We start from the raw sequence: 11,995 nt of genomic DNA on the forward strand, positions 1-11,995 counted from the left end.
CCGACGCAGGACTTCCCCTTTAAGGGATTCAAGCAGCAGAGTATAGATCATACCAGCTGCAGTAGCTTTACAGAGGAAAAAAAGATGACTGTGAGGGGGCGGCAACAAGTCACCTGGACGGGGAGTGTGACTAGTCACAGTGTGGGGATGATTGACAGGCAGAGAGATCCATTAGTGGTCTTTTACACGTCCATGATATACAGTGAGCTCCAGAATGGATAGACCAGCATGATGCTAAACTGTACAGGCATGATGGGAATTGTAGTTTTGCAACGACTGGAGGGCCAAGGTTTCCCCATCCCTGATTCATAAAATGGGGGGGGGGGGGGGAGGAAGTAAAACTACATATCCCATGCTGCATCGCGGCGGCTCACGCTTATTACCTAGTAGTTGTCGCGGTCCTGATGACGTCACGATCGCGAAGGCGCATGCGCACAGGCGTGTGAGTCGCTGAAGCTGATGTAAGAGCGGAGACCGGCTGAGGCGGACGTGAAGAGGACTCCAGCACCGGGTATAGTGAGCTCGTGTACAGACCACCGGCGGGGCGGCACCGAGGATCGACGCCATCATGTCTGGAGACGAGGTGAGAGAGGGCGGAAACACGAGGGCGCCGGGCACATGTGAGAAGCCGGGGAGGGAGGGGAGGCCTGAGCCCTGCAGCATGGCGGCGGCGGTGCGGCACATCTGCCCGCCTGGACCGGATGGGGGCCGCTACACCGGAGGCTATGTACGATCCCGGGCACTGTATATATGCGGCGCTGCCTGTGCTGTGCGGCTATTACCGGGCGGTTAGAGCTGCGGTCACACCAGGCGGTTCTTTATGTATCGCTCCTGATGGTGAGTGACGCTGCAGGGACGGGAAGTCCGGCTCTACCAACACTACAACTCCCATCATGCTAAAGCGTCGGCTGCCCCGGCCTGATGGGTTGTAGTTCTGCACCAGCTGGAGGGAGGAAGGTCCCATCCACCTCAGTAATATCCCCCCCCCCCTACAGGCAACTTATGCTTCCATTTCTGTAACAGCGCCCCCCTCTGATCCAGCACAGTGCCGGTATTACAGGCGGGGGCCCGGTGCCGGTATCACAGGCGGGGGGCCCGGTGCCGGTATCACAGGCGGGGGGCCCGGTGCCGGTATCACAGGCGGGGGGCCCGGTGCCGGTATCACAGGCGGGGGGCCCGGTGCCGGTATCACAGGCGGGGGGCCCGGTGCCGGTATCACAGGCGGGGGGCCCGGTGCCGGTATCACAGGCGGGGGGCCCGGTGCCGGTATCACAGGCGGGGGGCCCGGTGCCGGTATCACAGGCGGGGGGCCCGGTGCCGGTATCACAGGCGGGGGGCCCGGTGCCGGTATCACAGGCGGGGGGCCCGGTGCCGGTATCACAGGCGGGGGGCCCGGTGCCGGTATCACAGGCGGGGGGCCCGGTGCCGGTATCACAGCCTGATATTACAGCCGGGGGCCCGGTGCCGGTACTGGCATTATCCCCAGGGGTTCTGGTGCAGCTGGGCTCCTCCTGCAGAGTTTTCAGGTCCCCCGCTGACTGCCACCTCTGGGCAGTGATTGGCTGATCGGCTGTCACTGCCGGGACCTGTCTGTCTCAGAAGTAGCGGTGGCCGTGGTCAGCGGGGCCGGAGACATAACAGGGAGGAGCCCAGTGAGGTATAGACAGCCGCTTTATTATTACAGGGATATATATATATATATATATATATATATATATATATATATATGCTCTTATACAGCAAATAATCATCCTGCATAGCGAAGGGTCCAACTGCTGGGACCCCATACACTTAAAGGGGTACCCTGGCATATATATATATTATATTATGGCCAGTGTACTCCTTTAAGTTTGTGGGGTCCCAGCAGTTGGACCCTTCCCTTTGCTGTGGATAGGACACACGTGTTGGCCGGCATAATTATTTAAAGGAGTTAGTCGCAAAATGATAATTTAGGTGATCAGTGAGGATCCTTCTACTAGGACCCCACAAGAAGGTGATAAGGCCGGTGATCAGCCGCACATCCTCCGGTGTGTAATAAGGCCGGTGATCAGCCGCACATCCTCCGGTGTGTAATAAGGCCGGTGATCAGCCGCACGCCCCCCCCCCCCTGTGTAATAAGGCCGGTGACCAGCCGCACGCCCCACAAACCCCCCCTGTGTAATAAGGCCGGTGATCAGCCGCACATCCTCCGGTGTGTAATAAGGCCGGTGATCAGCCGCACGCCCCCCCCCCCCCCCCCCCCTGTGTAATAAGGCCGGTGATCAGCCGCACGCCCCCCCCCCCCCTGTGTAATAAGGCCGGTGATCAGCCGCACATCCTCCGGTGTGTAATAAGGCCGGTGATCAGCCGCACGCCCCCCCCCCCCCCCCCCCCCTGTGTAATAAGGCCGGTGAACAGCCGCACATCCTCCGGTGTGTAATAAGGCCGGTGATCAGCCGCACATCCTCCGGTGTGTAATAAGGCCGGTGATCAGCCGGCATGGCCTGCATGGCCTGCATGGCCTCTGGGCTATACAACAGATTGCTAAGATCCGAAAAGGGAAATCTCTTTACTTATATGGTTTACGGATGTCTCGGTATGATAAAGAAACACTCGGTTACTTACAAGTGAATCGAGTTTTACTTGGTTTTTAAATATAATGTAGCTGTAATGCTGCCATCTAGTGGCCAATGGTGTGCACTGCAGACCGGCCTATAAAGCTAACTGAATATGATCACGAGAAGATGGAGGATCAGACTGGGATTTCTAGGACCATGTTTGAGATAGAGAGGGAGAAATATATATATATATATATATATATATATATATATATATATATATATATATATAAAATGTGTGCCACACTCATAATAACAGGGCAGAGTGAGGGTTGATGTCATGTGACAAGGCTGGTGATGTCACTGTAGTGTAAAAAAAACAATGTCCAAAGATACGTAGGAGCAAATAAAATAGACAGTTTATGTAGAAAATGAATTGCTGTAAGCTTTCTCCTATTGGTTTGGTGTTTCATTATAATGGGGACATTTGATAAACAATTTAATCTTGTCTTGTAGATGATTTTCGACCCTACCATGACCAGGAAGAAAAAGAAGAAGAAGAAGCCCTTCATGTTGGATGAGGAAGGGGGTGAGCAGCAGGTGGAGGAGACCCAGATCCCTGAGACTAAAGAGGTGGAGCCAGAACCTGTGGAGGATAAGGATGTTGACGTGGATGAAGAATCTTTTAGGAGAAAAGGTACCTGCAGAGATTTTATATGTTAGAATGTACAACAGGGAAAGGAGAGGGCAAACCCCCATACACATTCAGGAGTGAGCAGGTCCAGGCCGCCATTCATGTAATGTGCATGGGGCACCTCAGCAGATTCATTCATGTTCTCTCTGTAGGTTCCACCCTCTAGACTCATTTAGCCATGGGTAGAACTCTTAGAACCTTAAAGGAGCACTCTGGCAATTTACTTTTATTTCAAATCAGCTGGTGTCAAAAAGTTATACAGATTTGTAATGTATTTATTTTTATATAGAAATCTCCAGTCTTTTAGTACTTATCAGCTGCTGTATATAGTGCAGGAAGTGATGTATTCTTTCCAGTCTGACACAGTGCTCTCTGCTGCCACCTCTGTCCATGTCAGGAACTGTCCAGAGCAGGAGAGGTTTTCTATGGGGATTTGCTGCTGCTCTGGACAGTTCCTGACATGGACAGAGGTGGCAGCAGAGAGCACTGTGTCAGACTGGAAAGAATACACCACTATATACAGCAGCTGATACAAATCTGTATATCTTTTCGATCTAAAGGCATTTTTTTCCGCCAGAGTACCACTTTAAATGTATACATATAACATGTTTGCTATTCATTTGATGCTGTGTAACCTAATATAAGTAAATTATTTAACACAGCATCAAATCCACAGCAAGCATGGTACGTGTAAATCTACCCTACAGAGGGGTTCCCCACTTCCCCAAATTATATCACAAGTATATGCCATCATTTCATGGTCGGGTGGGGTCCAACCTCTGGGTCTCTCAACAATCCTGAGAATAAAAGGGCTAAATCAGCGCAGCAGACTGTGTCAAATCCTGTTCCCAAGGGGCTATTGGTGAGTTAACTTACGTTATTTCCATTGTAGATGCACCAGACGATCTGGACGATTTAAATTTCTTCAATCAGAAAAAGAAGAAAAAGAAAACTAAAAAGTTTGACCTGGATGAAGCAGAGGAAGGTGTTAAGGTATATACAGGAATACTGTGTGTGTATGTATGTTTGTGTATATATATAATTATGACTTATACACATCTCAGAGCCTTCTGTCAGATATGTAAATTGAGCGGCTCTGGTCACATGGACGTCTGACACAAGTATGAGATGTATTACACAGGCAGAAGACAGATGGCCATCCAGCATTTCTGACCTATTAAACTGATTGCTCCAATGAACTGTATAGAAATAAACCTCCCTGATGTTCATCCTGCAGAATCTAAAGATAGAAGCCGACCTTCAAGACGCCTCAGAGTCCCAAGAAGACGACTTGGAATTCATGTTGACAAAAAAGAAGAAAAAGAAGAACGTTAAATTTCCAGAGGACGACGACACCAATGATAAGGAGGAAGGTGTGTGCGGAGGCATTATGTGACTCGTAACAATTACTCCGTAGATTGTATCCGCACACTCAGTTAGCTTTTGCCCGCTGTGACGCTTTGTCTCTCACTTTACAGCCTTTGAAGAGGAAGACAATGAAAAAGATCATGGCATTTCGTTTAGTTCTCAACATGGACCTGCATGGGCTGGCACTGAGCGCGACTACACGTATGATGAGGTGAGTGGCAGATCGCTAATATCAGTCATACATATGGATGTCAATGGGTTTGGAGCTTCTCACTGTCAGGAAATGGAGAAAACATTTATCAAGTACAAAGCAAGAATAATTGGAACAATTTCAGTAATGCCATCACCATGCACTGCGCGGCAATGTGAGGCCTGGTGATCCCCTGCCGATATGTAGCCATCTCTTCAGAGTCCATACATATTATGCAGTACATTCACTGACTGACCTCTCTATTTCTTTCAGCTTCTCAACAGAGTTTTTAACATAATGCGGGAAAAAAATCCAGACATGGTCGCTGGAGAAAAAAGAAAGTTTGTCATGAAGCCGCCCCAAGTTGTCCGAGTAGGCACAAAGAAGACCTCCTTTGTGAACTTCACAGATATTTGCAAACTGTGAGTGTTACCTCAGTAGATCGCCTTAAAGGCGCATAAACATTGTCATTGTCTGAGTGTTTAGACCAAGATGTTCTCCCGCTATTGTGTCACATGACCCGTCTATGAAGCACTCCCACTTAAACACACACAAAGTGCGGAGATAAACGCTGGCTCTCCAGATCGGTCGCCGTCTGAACACTCACACCCTGACAGATCTGAACTTTTCACAAAAGTTTTTTTCAAAAGTTCATCAACTAATTCGTTATTAATCTCATTTTAAATAACATTGATTTTACCTACGTTTGGCTATTTTCAGATTACATCGTCAGCCGAAGCATCTACTGGCTTTCCTATTAGCTGAATTGGGTACAAGGTACGTCGAGGGGACCCGCACCTCCCTGCTCATTGGTCTGCAGATGTAGAGCTGTAGGATCTGATGACACAGGACAAACTGAATAAGATTTATACAGCCCTACAGATCCTGCAGCTCCCCCTTTTACTTCTCATTTTAGTAACTTACACATAATTACTGGTCTTATTATTCATCCTCGATAGCTGGCAACGTAGTTTACATACAAATTCTACAAGTCACATGGCATAGATGATGTTTTGCATCAACAACAAAAATCCATTTGGACTTGGTTTTTACACTTTTTCTTTCTTCCATTCCCTGCAGTGGCTCTATAGATGGTAACAACCAGCTAGTCATCAAGGGTCGATTCCAGCAGAAACAGATAGAGAACGTCTTGAGACGATATATCAGTAAGTGCTTTTTCTTTTGGGTTCAGGCTACATGATGACCTGTATCACAGCTAATGTAGTCACCAGAGCTGTCCTTTCCTTAGCTGCCATGCACCTTGCCTGACATGGTAATATTTGGCTCTGTACTGTGATCTATCATTTTGGACAATGCATTTAAAGGGCACATAGCCCGCCCGACCCCCCCTGGTGCAGCCCCAAGATACTTACCCTTTCGGCGAGTCCCGCTCATGGAGCCGGTCCCGAGACGAAGATATCAGCGCCGAAGCTGTGCATGTTCCGTATGCAAATTACCTGAGATGAGTCCGATGCCCATAGAGAATGAATGGAGCCGTCCTTCTCTATGGGCATCGGACTCATCTTTGTAGCGCGTGCGCACGGCTTTGGGCGCTGATATCTTCGTCTCGGGACCAGCTCCAGGAGCGGGACTCGCTGGAAAGGGTAAGTATCCGGGGGCTGCACCGGGGGGTCGGGCGTGCTCTGTGCCTGCGTCCGCGGTGACAGGTTCCCTTTAAGGTTACATTCACACATACAGCATCTGCAGACGCGTTCAATTATTTACACATTATTGAATCTGGGAACATTGGGAATTTTTCACCTTCGCTCTTGTTCTCCCCTTTGGCCATTTTGTTAGATGCAAGGTCGGTCTTTAGACCAGTGTTTCTTCTGATGTAACTATACGTATTAATGGTCAAATTACCCAGCACAACTATGAATTTTGTGCAGCTCTTTCTTCTTTGCCTTACTTGTAAGTGACGCCAGGTTGTCAGTCCGCAAACTAATTTTTAGTACATTTTGTTTTCTATTTTTTTTTTTCACCAGTTTTAATCTACTATTAAGGTCCTCATACTTTTGTCAGTCGTTGGTATAAAATGTATAGAGCTCTCGCGACATCCACTGACAGATGATGTTGGTGGGGATTGGGGCCGGACGTGATGGAAAATCACCACCTATACCCCTTTGTTCTGGGAGAGAGAAGCCACAGTCTCCTCTCCTCCCCATAGAAAATACAAGATCACTCAGCAGTGCCAACTGTTGTGTGGTCTGGATGGGAGAGTTCACTGTGCCGCCAGTTATTGAAGGTGGTTAGGCATCTAACTACCATGGTTGGTTTGGACTATTGTAAGTTTGAGATATTAAGGGTGCAGCTTTTGATGACACCATTTTTTTTCTTTTTGTCGTACAGAGGAATATGTGACTTGTCACACCTGCCGGTCGCCGGACACCATCCTTCAGAAGGACACCAGATTATATTTCCTGCAGTGTGAAACCTGCCATTCTCGATGTTCTGTGGCTAGCATCAAAACTGGATTCCAGGCGGTCACAGGCAAGAGAGCACAGCTCCGCGCCAAAGCCAACTAGCCAGTCTGTCCACTCGGTTGGATTTTACAAGTGCTGTTTATGGATCCCGGGGCACAACCTGACAGCCAGGGAGTGCTAACCCTTTATACGGTAAAGAATGATGTCAGACTGAGCAAGAAAATATTGGCTTAATTTTTATTTTTTTTTTGGTTCTTGCGCGAGGAATTGCTAAATTCAACAGTGAAGCTGATCATTTGATAATGGCGTCGCTTGCAGAAAATGTTTTACCAGCTGTCTGGAGGATAAAGGGGAAGAATGTGCATTTTTAACCAGACTTCTGTAAAATGCAAAAGTACATTAAAGTTATTCTACCATTCACAGAACAATCCCAGTCATTGTGTTTTTTGTTAGTTTTCTTCAGATAGTGGTACTACCATCTAGTTTAATAAAACGTTTGTACCATAGGAACTCTAGCCGTAGATGCAGGATTTCACATAGCAGTAGTATTACGGATAGGTGGTGGTGAAGCTTCCCCGATACACATAGCAAGGCAACAAGTATAAGGATGAGAGTCTTTTATTTAAACAGTATAGAAGGGTCCAGCCCCTTTAAGGCTATGCTCACACGCTGTACAAACAACGGCCATTCTTCAACACTACCTATGGCCAGAATTAAGAGTCATGATCATTAATTCCGGCCGTAGGTAGAGTCTTCTGTCTTTGTAATCAGGAACAGCAATGTTTTGCAGTGAGCCTATCCCATAAAGTGAGGATTATTTTATGTAAAATAAAATTAAAAATGGTCCAAACAATTTCCTGTCAGCGCAGGCTCCGTATTCCAAAAATTTATTAACACAAAGTCCAACACTATAAACGCGTTTTTGAGGTTTTAAAAAGTGATCAAAAAGTTGCATATATGCAATCAATGTACCGATTAAAAGCAGAGATCTAAAAAGACACATAACCCAGCCCCATAGACCAAATAAAAAAAAAAGTTACATATCACTGTAATTGTATTGACTTGAGAAACATAGCATGTCCGTTACCACAACGGAGTAAACATGAAACCCCGCCAAAATCAAAAGAATTGCACTGTTTTTTTTTTTTGTTTTTTTTTTTTTAATTTCACAGCACAAATAACTTTTCCCTGGTTTTGCAGCATTTCTTTTGGAAAAATTTAGTCTGTCATTGCAAAGTACATTTGGTGTGGCAAAAAATAAGGGCTCATGTGGGTCTGTAGGTATAAAAACGCAAGCGCTATGGCCTGTTAAACACAAGGAGGCAAAAATGATGGAAACCTGTATACTGTATATGTTACAGGAGGAAGAAGGGAAAGGGAGGACATGATGGAAACCTTTATATATGTTACAGGAGGAAGAAGGGAAAGGGAGGACATGATAGAAACCTTTATATATGTTACAGGAGGAAGAAGGGAAAGGAGGGACATGATGGAAACCTTTATATATGTTACAGGAGGAAGAAGGGAAAGGGAGGACATGATAGAAACCTTTATATATGTTACAGGAGGAAGAAGGGAAAGGGGGGGACATGATGGAAACCTTTATATATGTTACAGGAGGAAGAAGGGAAAGGGCGGACATGATGGAAACCTTTATATATGTTACAGGAGGAAGAAGGGAAAGGAGGAGATGATGGAAACCTTTATATATATTACAGGGGGAAGAAGGGAAAGGGGGGACATGATGGAAACCTTTATATATGTTACAGGAGGAAGAAGGGAAAGGAGGACATGATGGAAACCTTTATATATGTTACAGGAGGAAGAAGGGAAAGGGGGGAGAAAACTGAACTCAAAAACAAGGGGACACAGAGAAAGGTTATTTGGGGAAATGTCAGAAGCTATATTTAAATATATTACTTTGCTGAAAGAGTAGTAGATGCTTGGAACACATCTCCATCAGGTGTGGTAGGTAAATTGACAATAACTGAATGTAACCTGCCTGGTGTGTGTGTGTGTGTGTGTGTGTGTGTGTGTGTGTATATATATATATATATATAATCTATCCTGATGTAATAAAGGAAACCCTAAAAGGGCGGCAGACTAGATTGGGGGGGGGGGGGTGCTTTTTCTGCTGACAGAGACAGCACCACTCTTGTCTACAGTTTTGGGTTGTGTTCTTGCAACTGCTCCACTAAAGTAAATGGGGCTAAAATGCAATTTCTCACCCAAACTGAAGACCAGAGTTGACACTCTCAGGATGAAATTGGCCATGTTATCCTGGGTAGCGCCTTTAAGACCAACCTTAGTGTCATGTTGCCGTCTGCACAGAGACCTAAATGAATGTTTTCCATGTGTAGCTTAGCATGAGGTGTCCGGATAAAAGGAGACAGCCAGGGATTCTGCCACTGACCCCTTCACTGCCTTACAGCATCAGGGAACTCGACATTAATTCTCCACTCGATGAGACCCTCAGGTCTGTCACCATTAAAGTGGTTATCCCGTGTTAGAGAAACATGGACACTTTCTTCCAGAGACAGCACCGCTCTTGTCTCCGGTTCAGGTGCGGTTTGCAATTAAAGGAGTTGTTCACCAACTTTTTTTTTTTTTCATTTCAAATCAACTAGTGTCAGAGATTTGTATTTTATTTCTATAAAAAAAATGTCAAGTCTTCCAGTACTTATCAGGTGCTTTATGCCCTGCAGGAAGTGGTATTATTTCCAGTCTGACATAGTTGTCCATGTCAGTAGCAAATCTCTATAGAAAACTTCTCCTGCTCTCCAGACTGGAAAGTACACCAATCCCTGCAGGACATACAGTAGGTGATAAGTACTGGAAGACTGGAGATTTTTTTTTTTTTTTTTTTTTAATAGAAGTAAATTACAAATCTCTGCCACTTTCTGATACCAGTTTATTTGAAAGAAAAAAAAATGGTGAACAACCTCTTTAAGCTCAATTCTATTCAATAGAACAGAGTTACAAAACCTGCACCCAAACTGGAGACGAGAGCGGTGCTGTGTCTGGAAGAAAGTGGCCATGTTTTTCTAATGTTGCATAGCCCCTTTAAATTCCTGCACTGCCCTAGAGAACAATAACCCTTTCATTGCCCTAGACCACCGGGTAAAACCATGCCTAGGAAGGGTGGGCTAGTGACCTACACCCCTGCCATCCTATAGGCCTGTCTATAGGATGTTATAGTTAAAGGGGTAACAGGATAGGGGATAATAGACTGATCAGCTTAGGTCCAAACATTGGGACCCCCCACCCGAGAACATGGACAAAATGGCCCCCAGAATAAAGTGTACCATGCCTGAGTGGCCAAAACCACTCATTTCTTATGGGCCCACCAAACATTTTCTGCTCAGAATTGGAGGGGGTCCTAGGGGTTAAGATTACCTCCCCTTATCCTATGGATATGGGATAACCTCTTAAGATGGAACTACCCCTTTAAATAAAAATCTTTATGGCTATGGCTATGGAATGGTCACTTTGCTGTCATTGCTTCTGTGCCAAGTGTTAGCAGATGTTTACGGACTTCCTTTAGAAAGGGCTTTGTTTGTCTGCGTCTTATAATGGGGGTGTCAAACTGGTGGCCCTCTAGCTGCTGCAGAACTACAATCCCCATCATGTCTGGACAGCCAAAGCTATAGCTAGTTATATAGTAATCTATATCATGTTCAGCCAGCAGGTGGCAGCAGAGTCTCAGCCTGCCGTTGTATTACTGTCACTGACAAGCAGCGACCTTTTGTGGCCCCCTCATAGACGCCTTATATACAGCCCTGACCTCCTTATGGCAGCGCCACCTTTAGGCCTCATCATGTTGATGTCTGTCCTAGTATTCACAGGCTGTGATTTCTCAGGACACCCAGTGACGGGTCATAGAAGAATGGTCCCTTCAGCCTGAAGTGGCGGCTACAGACAATAGTAGGTGAGATTTCATTAACACCTCCATAGAAGTGGTCAGTGTTGGGGTTATAAATGAGGTTTGGTCCTTACCGGGAGGCACAATGGTTTGGTGACCTTGTAGGATAAAACCTCTGCCACCTCCATGTCACCTCTGTAAGAAAATAACCAGACATTGTATATGTGGGATGGAGCTTCTGCGGGGTCATGGTCGTGACCACCCCACGTGAGTTACACGCTCAGGCTATAGCCTTATACATAGTTCTATAGAGCAGTACCTGGAGCCTATGGGGGGGGGCATGAGACCATATAGAAAAGCTGAAAATTATTGCTTCTCTCTTATTCTGCTATAGTCCATATCCATGTTTTCCAGAACTTTCTAGGGCTGCATCCAACTCCACCAGTCACCGGTGATCACGTGCTGAACGCTCCCGAACTTACTGTAATCTCCCTCCTCCCTAGTGGCCACAGGTCCCGCTCCAGTAATCTGCATGGGAAGCCCCCATGCACACCATGTTTTCCTGCGTATGTCACCTGTATACATTGTCACTGGGGAGCCCCACTCCCCCTTGTAAATGTGTTGCCCTACCTTTACAGAACTTTTTGCATAGACCTTGATGTATAAATAAATAGGAACAAAAAAAATAAAAAATGTATATTTTACTATATATTCTAAAACAATAGTGAAATCTTGCAGTTTCCATTCTGGCCACTAAGGCTGAGACTTTCAGTTTTGTGTAGATGATTTCCCAGCAATGCCTCATTATTAGAGATGAGTGAACCTGGAGCGTGCTGGAGTCCATCCGAACCTGAACTTTCGGCATTTGATTAGCGGTGGCTGCTGAAGTTGGATAAAGCCCTAAGGCTATGTGGAAATCAT

General features: G+C 46.2%; 1 protein-coding gene across 1 annotated transcript; it reads left to right on the forward strand.

Moving 5' to 3' along the window:
- Nucleotides 1–414: 414 nt before the first annotated feature.
- EIF2S2 (eukaryotic translation initiation factor 2 subunit beta) lies at nucleotides 415–7,640 on the forward strand. Its single transcript, XM_069951737.1, has 9 exons — nucleotides 415–583; nucleotides 3,054–3,234; nucleotides 4,124–4,224; nucleotides 4,469–4,604; nucleotides 4,710–4,810; nucleotides 5,063–5,211; nucleotides 5,510–5,566; nucleotides 5,870–5,955; nucleotides 7,139–7,640. Exons 1-9 carry the CDS (start codon nucleotides 569–571, stop codon nucleotides 7,312–7,314), a joined length of 1,002 nt encoding a protein of 333 aa, XP_069807838.1. The 5' UTR covers nucleotides 415–568; the 3' UTR covers nucleotides 7,315–7,640.
- Nucleotides 7,641–11,995: the final 4,355 nt, after the last annotated feature.

Source organism: Dendropsophus ebraccatus, chromosome 14, assembly GCF_027789765.1.
Source record: "Dendropsophus ebraccatus isolate aDenEbr1 chromosome 14, aDenEbr1.pat, whole genome shotgun sequence".
NCBI classification, from domain to species: Eukaryota; Metazoa; Chordata; class Amphibia; order Anura; family Hylidae; genus Dendropsophus; species Dendropsophus ebraccatus.